Source organism: Rhipicephalus sanguineus, chromosome 7, assembly GCF_013339695.2.
Source record: "Rhipicephalus sanguineus isolate Rsan-2018 chromosome 7, BIME_Rsan_1.4, whole genome shotgun sequence".
NCBI lineage: Eukaryota > Metazoa > Arthropoda > Arachnida > Ixodida > Ixodidae > Rhipicephalus > Rhipicephalus sanguineus.
This window is the reverse complement of record NC_051182.1, coordinates 126,209,836-126,222,124: the sequence shown is the minus strand read 5'-3', so window position 1 is coordinate 126,222,124 and position 12,289 is coordinate 126,209,836. Positions and strand designations below refer to the sequence as shown.

General features: G+C 42.5%; 1 protein-coding gene across 1 annotated transcript in view; it reads right to left on the bottom strand.

Moving 5' to 3' along the window:
• Positions 1–12,289, bottom strand: part of LOC119398985 (DNA-dependent protein kinase catalytic subunit) — a 223,364-nt gene that overhangs the window by 149,264 nt on the left and 61,811 nt on the right. The window contains 8 exon segments of the mRNA XM_049417869.1: positions 1,270–1,359; positions 1,652–1,686; positions 1,689–1,786; positions 2,633–2,820; positions 4,996–5,421; positions 9,452–9,653; positions 10,582–10,726; positions 11,330–11,475. Of these exon segments, the coding sequence (XP_049273826.1) occupies positions 1,270–1,359; positions 1,652–1,686; positions 1,689–1,786; positions 2,633–2,820; positions 4,996–5,421; positions 9,452–9,653; positions 10,582–10,726; positions 11,330–11,475 (1,330 nt within the window).

The following is a 12,289-nucleotide window of genomic DNA, read 5'->3' as shown; positions in this document are numbered from 1 at the left end:
TCGGACCAATGGCGAGGTGTGCTGGGGCAACATGGTGGACGGAGCCAATCGAAGGCCTCGAAACGAGCTTCAACCATTTGCTTTTTGTACGCTTTTTTTCTGAATGGAGGACCTAGCTGGAGCGGGAAATTTGAAGACTGAGAAATGCTCTTTCTGACGAGCCCAAGATGGTGGTTCCCAGTTGCGCCGTTGCGGAACTATAATTTTTTAACGTAGTTTTTTTTGGCGATTTCCGCAGTGATTTTTGCCACCTTGGCAAACACAACAAATTTTTTACCGCACTTCTATGTAGTTTTCAGTGGCGATATTTTGGAATCAGAAAAAGGACTAGAGAAACTGAAAATGTGATTTTCGAAAATTGATTTTTTTCCTTATTTTTCACGATACAAAAGCAGCATCCCCCCTTAGGAATAAATCTGGTCTTTGACCATGCTTGTGACTTGTAATTGTTCCTGTCTCGTAAGAACATACTTAGGGATTCTCTGCAGCTTTTTTCTGTAATTTCGCTTCAAAGTATTCGAAGAATACTTGAGCAATATTCGAAAATTATTCGATTTGATTCGCACTCAATCTTTATTATTCGAATTCGCTTCGCACCAAAAATTTTGCTATTCACACAGCTCTATAAAAACATATTTTCCTGCTCGTTTTTTTTTTTATTTCCCCAGTGCAAGTACCTCACAGGCTTGGTCCAAGTTACAGATGTAAATTCCAGGCTGCAGAAATATTTAGACTCCTCCACAATCTCGCATGTGCAGAGTTTTGACAACGACTGCGCTTTGGCTGGGGGCCATGACTTATGCTCGGGTCATGAGAAAACCAGGTGGTCCAAGCCTCGCCTGCATACCAATCTAAATATATCAGTTTCGCAAGTTGGCTTGGTCTTGTGCACTGATGATGTTAAAGTCTCCAATGCAACACCGTAGGCTCTGAGGAATAGCACATTCAAGGATGCAGATAAGTCTTAACTGCCTAGACTTCTTGAACATGCACATAAACATAATTTAATTACACAAGAATCTTTACATTCCACGCTGTGGAAAAGTGGTCACGATGAGTGGGAGTCAAACCCTCAACCTCGCAATTCTCAGTGGAATGCTGTAGCATCAAATTGCTGTGGAGGGTAAGCTTTGTCTTATGCAGACTTCAAACCGACGGTAGCATTTTCAGCGTCTCACTGACACAAACTTTGTTTTTTGAAGCTATTTAACATAGATGCATCAATGCTTAACGGCATGGATCCATGAAATTTTCTATGAAAGACATTACCTTGTCAATAAGAGTGGCTTTTGGTCGTTCCAACAGCTTTAGAAAAACTGCAAACAGGGTTTCGAAGTGGCGGCTCTTTGGACTCGCAATCTGTTAAGAGAAAGAATTCAGAACTAAATGATATCATCGAGATGTGACCAGCAATGCTGCCTATGTTTGTCAGATTTTTCCGGCTACAAAAATGTCAAAAGTTAAAATATCTAAATTTTTCACAATGCATCAGAACAAGCAATGAAGCTTTTATAGCAGAGAGGCAAGAAAGAAAAAAAAGGTAGACCATAGATTAAGAGCAGTGAGAATTTTCAGGGCATAATGTGACATCTGCACTTGTCACCTGTGACATCTACATGACGTATTGTGACATCTACGCATTGTCACGTACTTCGGGGCTCAGCTGCACGAGCTTTTCCAAACCAAAACTGCGGAGTTGACGACCGTCTGCGGAGAGTCTTCGTCGAATAAAGGAGCGACCAAGGTCCAGTGCTTCATGACTTCGGATGACAACGTCGAACCGACCCTGCGATCGCGAGCAACAGATGAGAAAAAAAAATTAGGGGTTCTTCGTTCGTGAAGTAACCTTGTAACGCCAAAGCAAAACGATTAATTCTGATTGTGCAACATCTATTGGCTGTGCTATCAATGAACAAAGCATTGTGCAAACTGCTGCAGCACGAGGCGAAGATGCAGCATCCAGCAGGCAGGGACAATATGTCCATGGAGACATGAAAACATGTGAAGCATCTCGACCTGCTAGCTAGTATGCGAGGAATTCTTTTAAAGGTCTTCTATCAACCACACTGATGCGCGCATTTACGGTGGAATGGTTACAGCTCTAGGCTTCAGTGCCAGAGGTCGAGGATTCGATTCCCGTGGAATCTTCAGTTATTAAACGTGTGCGTCATCGCTGAGTTAAACTTTCTTGTTTTTAGCTCTTATTTTACTAATGTCATTACTTGATTATTTTTTCATTTTCCTTTCCTTTATGTAAGTGCGTGCTTACACCGTAATTGCATACAGACAACTCGTGCATGTCTTTACTGCACATTTTGCTTGTAACGTGGCGTCTAATGCCTTGAAACAATTAGCCAGAGAAGTGAATCATTAGATGAGGTAAAAAAAAAATGAAGATGAATTCTAGTGCCATCTCCCTCTTTACCTCTTGACTCGACATAAGTTGAATTCATTGAGATGTAACCACTGTCATCATAGCCGATTACAGCAGGTAGGTGGGAGAGACCCAGCAAGATATTTCTTTTTCAGAAAACATAACATTGCAGTGTAATGCTTTGAACACAGTACTATACTACCATGGACATAACGCTCTGAATTAACAAAAACGAGGCTTGCCGTGCAGCATGCTTACAGTGAAATCAGTGTCTTGTCTTGAAGGACATAGTTCAGAACTTGAGTCATAAGAGCTGTGGCACTATCGGTCAACTTCAGGGCCGCTGGCACAAATGTGTCTATGTTCCGTATGAAATGCCGGCACAGTACGTCACCCATGACATTCCAAGCCTTGGTGGGTTTCAGGCTTTTGAGAATGCTGCTTTCCTGCATGAGAAAAAGACGAAAATTATAAGATATCTTTTTCAAATGCTCAAGGCCCTAACCGTGCCATCGCAAGAGTGGATGCAAGCAGAACGCTGCGTAAGATAATACAAAATGGTTCAGGATCGAACAAGTTTGTATTTTTTGTTACGAACAAAGCTGCAACGAGAAGGAAACAAAGAAGCCAGAAAATTACCTTGAGGAAAATTTCCATATTGCTAACGTAATTCTCGAATGCACTGATGGTTCAGGTTGCCTATATTATTGTTCAGATGCAATACTTGAAATAAAGGACATTGACTTCATGACATATAATGTAGAGAAATTTACTGTAATAGAGAAAATAGTGCTAAAGATAAATTACTGGATAAAGTTAACACACTGATTTTCAAGTTGGAAATGACATTGACAAATTGCATTAAGAGTCATAATTTACTGTCTCGGTCTGTAGTTTGTCCCAACAGAAAATAAAGAAAAAGCTACGATAGGATACCACGTAGACTATCCACCTTTTTTTTTTAAGTCTTGTTGAGAAAGCCCACTCGAACTTCAAAACTACTTAGTACACTGTCTACACTGTAACATGCAGTGGCGTAAATCCAGGAAAATCACAAGGGGGTGACACACATCTGGCAATGGTGGCCAGTTTGTTTTTAAAATATGCTTTAGTTTTAATTAAATAAAAATTAAAATCATGCTTTCAAATGAAATTTAGAGAAAGAAACCAGCATGTGCAGCCAGTAGTATACGCGTATGTGGCGTGGCGAAGTTGGTTTCTAAGTGTAACTCGTAGGTAGGCTCTAGCACATTTTTAGCTATGTCGTTTGGGTTGGACCATGAAGTAAAAATGTTAGCGTTTTCTTGTGACAACGCGAAAGGTACAGTTCTTTTAATTTTGCCTCCATTCGCCGATCGTGTATACCTGGTAGAAATAGCCTCCCACGATTTACCCCTGGAATCTTTCTTGTAAAGCATTTTTATGTTCACCGGCGATTTTCTTAAAGCGACACAATCATAGTCGAGCAGTTGCACTTACACTTCACTGTGAATGGCTTCCGAGGAATCGTCGAGATGAATAATGGTAGATGATCATGGATTTTTTTTTGTTTACTTCGCATTTCAAAGCCCAGCATAATAAACGACTGCGAAACGTAAGAAGTAACTTCGGAAAGCTCGTACTCAAGAGCTAGTGAATGACTTCAGATTTCAGAGTTGCTTTTACAGAGAGTACGCAACCCTTACTGCCAAGAAATCGAAATATTATTTTTGAAGGATAAATCTCAAGGGAGGGACACTTGCAAGGGGTGTCCCCCCCGGCCTGAACACAAGGGAAGGTCAGGACCACCCTGATCACCCCCCCCATGATTTACACCACTGGTAACATGAGATGCCTAAGCATAATGTTTAACTTTGTTAACGTGTCATCTATCAGTCGTGCTATCAACCGATGAACTATTGCATAAATTCTTGGAGCACGAGACGCAGGTGCGGTGTTGAGCTGTTGGGGACCGTACCTGCAGCGAAAGGAAAATGCGTCGAGCGTCTCAACATGCTAGACTGCATGTGGGAAATTCTTCGGGGCATTCTATTCACTCTGTTGATGCATGCAACCACGGCCTGATGACTACAGTATCGGACCTGTGGTAGAGGTTGTGTGTTCGATTCGTCTCTGGAAAAGTTGATGAAAACTTTTAATTTTGATTATTTTTTTACATTTGAATGTTTTATGTTTCATTTCCTCATTTATTCAATTTCTTCATTTTTGTTATTGTGAGGGGGCGTTGCTATCGCGGGCGAAGAACTCATCAGCGCTTCACCTGCACTTTCCGCCCTTGGTGATTCTGATGTGTTCACAACGATATATAGCACAGGATGCGAATGTTGGAAAAAACAAAAGAAGTCAGAAGAAAAAGAGCGCTTTTTTCCTACTTTGTCCCTTTTTTCCTACAGTCGCGCACTGTGCTGCACCGTCATGAACCAAAAACCAACTTGTTCTGGACATAATATCCCAATTATTAAAACCACCTTGCCCAAGTTTCCACTCCTGGGCTTCTAACGCTCAGGAATTAGTAAAGTTAGTGCCTAAAGATATCCAACAGTCCATATTGACACATCGATACGCCCCGATACTTCGCAACGCTAGCCACAAACACAGGAGCGCGAGTGTGGCCCACTCACGCTGACTCCAAGCGAGGCGGCCAGCTCCAAGAGGTGCACACAGAGCTCCTTAAAAAGGGGTGTTGGCGACACCGCCCGCTTTGTGAAAAACTCGGCCACGGCGTGGACGGGGGCCATTGCGCTTTTCGGTTCCACCGCCTTCACAATCTTCAGTTCGGCCAACAGCCGGTAGCCGGAGGCGAGCCCCGTGAGCCTCAGGATGTCGTTCTGCCTTGGCTCCGTGGCTTCTTCCTCCATGGTCTCGGAGTTGGCCTGCGAGAGGTCCAGCGACTCGGAGGGACGATCGAGCTCGCTCAGATTCAGCTCCAGGACTTTCTCGAGCGTACAGTCGGGATGCGTCGACAGAAAGTCGTCGAGCGCCGAGGAGAAACTGGAGGACAGGAGGTCCGGAAAGGTGGCCTTCACCTGCTCCAAGAACCCCAGCATCTGCCGTGCGAAGTGGCGTTGTGTGCAGAAAAAAAGAAAACAGGTTTAGCGGCCCGTTAATGATCATCGCTGCCAAATGAATGCCAGATTCGACAAAATCTTAAGACTGAACAAGAAGCCTATAGCCGGATGCAACTGTAGAATGCAGCATTTCTGTCTCAAAGGTGGATGCACATACACCTGCACCAGTGGGTGCTCCTGAGTGATGTCATGAAACGGACGGTCGGTGACCCCACCGGAGACACTGGTCTGGGAGGCGGAAAAATTTCGAAAGAAACAATTTTCTCAAATATTTTTTTCATAATCTAGAAGGTCTAAAAAAGCTACACTCAATCCTCATTATAACAGTCACGTCTGCCACGAAAATAACTTCGTTATATCCGAAAATTCGTTAAAAACATTTATTTGTAACACTGTATCTATGACAAGACTATTCTTCATTTACTTCGTTATAACAGATAATTCGTTATATCAGTGTTCGTTATATCGAGGTTTGAGTGTATTTCTAAGATATTACAAACATTTAATGCATACTTGTAGAGTTATTTGGTCTTGAAGTCAGTTTCATGACCATTTTTGCTCACCAAAGCACCTCAAAAAGTCCCATTCAACAGTGCACTGTGCGGGAACCACATTAAGAAGCATAGACATTTTGGTCTCATTTGAAAAACACACTCTTCTGCTAGCTGTTCCTAGCACAAGAACGCTTTTCGTCTGGCAGAGGCGAAGCCATTTTGCTTAAAAAAAAGTGCTCGCACTGCATTGGTGCATTCCTGTCACACGGGTAAATTGTTCCTTCCATCTTGGATGCTTGAGGATACATCTGCTAGACAGTGGTGCATCGTCGCATTGTCCGCCATTTTGCGGAGATGCCTAACTGATGACAGTGCAATGGCAGGCAGTCGTCAGGGAAGTTCAAAACTGCTCATGCACTCGGGAGGAAGTGATATCGGCAGCTGCAGGAACGCAGCATATGTTTCTGGTGGCTTCTGCTATCTTAAGAACACCAATTCATGCCTCTTCCAGTTCAAAATAAGTGCCCACCATGTTTCTATAAACTTCTTTTCTCATTTTTCATCACATTATTGGCTGTTGCCCACAATATCTTTTGATGTAGTGGTCCGATTCTGATCATTGTTGCGGTATTTGAAAGCTTGTGCATTGATTAGCGCAACAAAACCAAGAAATTACAACATTTTTGTTAAGAACTGTGATTTAATTAGCAGTAAAATTGAGCAACAGTTTCTGATTTTTCATGAGTGTACTTGTTAAGGCCATAACTTTTGAATGGATACAGCTAAAAATTAAGTAATGGTTATTTTACACTCTATGGTTTTTATAACATGCGGTGATATCAAATTCATAAAGGTCTTTTGTGAGGAAGCTGTCAAAAGTCTAGGCAGAATGCAAGTGTATGGAACAGTCAATATCTTAAAATTAGGGATGTGCGAATATTCGAAATTTCGAATATTTTTCGAATAGTGTTTGCTATTCGATTCGATTCGCACTGGAATTTTACTATTCGAACTATTCGAACTTTCCAAAAACAAATACAGTCAACGTCCGATTGAAAGTGACGCCTTCAGATTTTCAATATGCTTCACCTCATTACATTTTCGTATTGCGGCAAAGCTGCCTTTCAAGCTCCGTTACGGTCGAACTTTGCCAAGACAGTCAACATCCGATTGAAAGTGGTCCCTAGATTTTTCAATATGCTTCACCTCATCACACCCCGGTATTGCGGCAAAGCTGCCTTTCAAGCTTTGCTACGGTCGCAAATTTACCAACTCAAGAAAACGCTGGTTTCAACATGGAGATGAAAGATGTGGCAGAGGTGGGGGCTCAATTAATGCTGTTTTGGACCCGACATTTGGGCAGGTAGTCCTAAAAATCGGAAGCCGAAGCTTTTTAGCATCCAAAATTTCAGATGTTCTTATATCGACGTCTACGAGGCAGATTTGGAACTCCGGACTTGAAGGGAGCATACCCTTGTCCGCCACATTAGTTGGGCTTCCACAGAAGTTGAAAGAGGAGGAGAGGCTGAGAAAATGGCATCTTTGCCCATCACATGTAAAGTGTTGTTGGCAACACTTTGGTTGCACCAAATCATGTACTTAATAGAATTCGGCCTCTACATTGCCTCATTCTTGATAAGACAACTATGAAACGCCAGCCTGCCAGTGCTTCATCAACCTAGCAAAAAGAAACACTTTCATGTTGCTATCTCATAAGAATATGCTTAGGAATCCTCTCTAACCTTTTTTTTCTGCAATTGCACTGCGAAGTATTCGAAAAATATTCTAGCAATTTTCGAGAAATATTCGAAAAATATTCGATTCGATTCGCACTCGCACTTCAATATCCGAATTCGCTTCGCACCCAAAATTTTGCTATTCGCACAGCTCTACTTAAAATCCGTGCATGATAGACGAAAAATAATTTTATATTTGTTTTCAGCAGTCGAAAATACATACTATGTGTAAATCTCAGCTAGAAATACTAAAAATTAAGACAAGCAGTCTTCAGACCAGTGTCTCCCCTTAAAAGAGCACTGATGAGAGCGTGAAATGAACTATTTCTTTAGTCATGGAGGTGATCAGTGACGTGCTTTAGTTGTCTGGGTGGGGCCTTTCCAGACTTCCTAAGTTGTGTTCGACTATAGTTGTAAAATGCGCAGACAAAGAGGACCCTCCAAGCAAAATTTGACATCTGAAACAGAAGCGTAAACGTTGTGAAAAGCCAGCAAAAAACAGCCATTACTACTTAAACTTGGAATAGAACGTTATTTAAGACAATACACTTTCAACAAAGTGCTAGTTGACCTAGCTGAAGCATAATTAGACAATGAAATACTACAGCAGCTTCTGGTTGGACAATAAACAAATGAGACACATGGAGGACACATATGGAGTTCATGCATGCAAATGGTGGTAGCTTTATGGACTCATTCGCAGGTCAGTCTCAAATTATGTAGCAAGGCATGTTGTTGGGCTAGTTGGTTCATGGTTTTAAAGAGGTTTTAAACTGCGCGATGAATACGGGCAAAAACAGGAACACATACACACGCACAGGACAGCGCTTGTGTGTGTGTATCTGTTCCTATGTTCGTTCCGTATTCATCGCGCAGTTTAAAACCTCTTTAAAATCAAATTATGTAGCCACATAGGCATGACGCGGACACAGCAAGCACACGAAAAGACACACAAACAAGAACAGACGCACCTGCTTACTGTCTTATACACAGACTTTGACACGCGTCGCCTAACTTGACGGAATAAATAAAAAATTTAATTTAATTTCTGGAGTTCTGCATGCTCAAACCACTGTATTATTATGAGGTAAGCTGTAGGCGGGGACACTGAATTAATTTTAACGTGCACCTAAATCAGGTACTAGAGTATTTTTGTATTCCGCATATATGGAAATGCAGCTGTTGTGGTCTAGAAATGAACCCGCAAGCACTTTTGCGCCCAAAGAGTGTACCAATGGCACTTCTCGTTGCTGTCACACATGACAGTCACATGACCTGAGCAGAAGTGTCACGTGTGATGCCATTGGTAGAGAGGCACGTCGCTGAGAACCAGTTGTCGTGCTGGCAAAATATAGTGACAACCGCGGAGTGGCACGGCATAGGTTACTGGCTCCCCAGTGATGCGGGTAACAGGCAAGTCCTGTTATTCATGTCGTGACTTGTGCATCGTGTTCTTCATACACTCATGGCCTCCTATGCCAAGATTGGTATGCATGAAGTTAAGGAGACATGTAGGCGGGCGGGCGGGCGGGCGGATGGATGGATGGATGGATGGATGGATGGATGGATGGATGGATGGATGGATGGATGATGGATCGATGGATCGATAGATAGATAGATAGATAGATAGATAGATAGATAGATAGATAGATAGATAGATAGATAGATAGATAGATAGATAGATAGATAGATAGATAGATAGATAGATAGATAGAGATAAAAACAGACAAAGTGCCTTTGGTTCGCCAAGAAATGCTTTGCATTAAAGAAACGGAGTACCTCGTGCGGTAGTCGGCTGGCGACTTCAAGGTCGGCAAGGTCGAAGCCGGCCTCGGAAGGCCGCAGCACACAAACGACGCAGCACTTCCAAAACACCTCAGTTTTCCAAAACACGTCCGGCACGGAAGACACGGAAGACGGGCAGGTCTTCATCCAGACGGTCATGAAGTTGAAGAGCCTCACGGTCAGAGAACACTTCACCCTGGAGGTAAATGAATTCTGTATAAAGACGTTCTACTTATTCCTTTGTTGACAAATGCAGCACTAGCCTCTACTGCAGGGTGTAGCAAGAAATTGGACACTATATAAGCATACAAGGTTCACAAAAATGTTGGAGGCATGCCACTCTGTGAAGGTGGGCATCTAGGGGAGCTGATGAGCGCACTTCCTCCACTTCTCTCATTGAAGTTCTTTATAAGCGTGCTCCTTCTCAGGAGTTCTCACAGTGAGTGGTCTAACCATGCTTGCCACGTACGAATGCGCAAACGCAGCGCCTAGACTAGACTTACGAATACCAAACTGCACTGTGCCACCACACTTTCGTCTGCTTTCATGCAACCTGCCACACCATCCTTAAAGGGACGCTAAAGAGAAAAACGATTTCTTTCACGTTAGTAAATTACCCTTTCGCAATTCCCAAATCACCACGCTTGCCACGAGAAGACGCTTGGTAAGCGAGAAAATGTGCGAAAGAAAATGCGGGTGGCGACGCCACCTTGGAATTCCCGCATCAAATGTTGCGATGTCACAGATTTCAATGGCACCTACTACATCCTACGCAGTTCCTAATCAGTAAAAATAAAGTACATTGTCCTCTGAGGGGGCCGCAGACTTAACATACCAAGTTTCAGGAAATTTCGCTGAGCCAATGTTACCAAAATATGAAAAATACGCTTTCATCCGTGCCGACACGCGCGGTGATTCCGGCATGAAATTTAAAAATGAAACCTTAACCTTGATTTCCTCCTCTGTTAATAAACATGTGATGGCGAACTTAATGACATTAGAGCTCTCAGAGTATAATTTATCAATCTAAGCTGATTCATTGTTTCACTTTAGTGTCCCTATAAGTTCAGCTACTAGAAGATCAAGCCGAGAACTGATCATTTTGTGCACATTGGTACACCTACACGTTAAGTGCTGATGTTCCTGCTGGCGTGCACGGCAGGGAAGCAGCCTCTTCACTGCTGAGAACCTCCTGGAAGTTTTTGCACAAGGCCAGCTTCTCCAGGAACTTGGTGACAAGTGGAAAAATGGCACTAGGCTTGCCTGGAACTGAGGATGAGAGACCAATATGCTATTGCAATCATCATTGCAAGGTCGTTAAAACACGATTATCACTGCAAGATCACATCAAACTCGAGCTAATCGTGACGTGGGCTGCAACACTGGCTGCCTTGAAGTGAAGCTCACACCACAAGAGACCTCATTTCAAGTCTGCAACATCTTTATGGTTCGGACACCATTTATGAAGCGCTGCTACTATTATAAATGTGAAAACTCAAGTGGTAACATGGGTAACATACTCATAGCAGGAGAAACACCTAACATGGCATTTATATTACTGTATCGTAAGCATCTCAAGCTCTTTAATCGTGAAGGCCCGCTAACTGTTTCAAATTTTGGCAAGACCTGCTGCAGTGCCTCACTGAATATATGGAGCAGCTAAAAAGTTTGCTGGTTCAATTAACTATTGTAGAGACTGCATTTTAAAGGAGGCGAAAATCAAATATGCATTTTTACTTAGATTTGGGCACGTGTTATAAAACCATAGCTGATCAAAGTTATCTCAAACTATCCGCTACGGCGTTGCTTATGAACAAATATGTAGTTTCGGGGTTATAAATCTCGTGGTCTGTTTAATTTCGGGAGGGTTACCTTGAAACAGCAGCTTGGGCTCCAGCAGCCTCTGCTCTAAGATCCAAGTGTAGCATTCGAGAAGGCCCAGTAAGTGGTCACAGAACTTGCGAATGCCTGTCGAAGTGGTCCAAGTGCCACTCACTGTGGAGAGACCGGTCTCGAACCTGTGCTCAAAGGGAAGACAGAAAACAAAAGAAGGTAGAAGAAGAACACACTTTACACGGCTGGCACAAGATTTCAGGGAGTTCTTGCAAAAACTCTTTGTAAAGTGAAACGTGACAATCCTACATTTTCCTTCCTACAATTGTTGTGTTGTACCTACGATATTCAGTGAGAATCTATTCCTATGTATCAGAATCTCAAGGAGAGTTGTACGACAGAAACACTGTATAACCCTGGATAACACAAAAGTTGTTAGAAAAGCTCAATGTAACTATTCAAGTTAGAGCTTTGGACTTGCAGAAGATGGAGTAGTAATTTTTAGGAAATAGTACAAGTAAAAGCAAGGAAATTACATCTTTGGCTGCACACCATTTAGACCAGAAGGCATCAGAAATTGGGTGATTTACTTGCCAACCATTTTACCTACACTAAACAAAAAGACACCAATTGTACGCCCACTACATTAGCTCAGGGCACCAGCTGCAAAGTATATAATGAAAGTGACCCCCTGCTGAAGGGATGCACAATTTATTATTAGTTAGAAAACAATCACCATTCTGAGATAGCATTAGCTTCCAAAATCTGTCACGGGACAAATTGACATCGTGCACAGTTTTGTCTTGCACTACTACAAGAAAAAGAACCCCTTCCGAGAAAGCAAAGAACATAACCTGAATGCATTTCAGTACAACAAAGCGGATGCATATTTTAAGACTGGGTTTGTGGACGTGCACTGAAATCATTCTTGCATCCGGTCGCAATCGTAATGAGGCCACTAAAGCCTGTAATTAAATTCGTGATCTCATAATCAGCAGC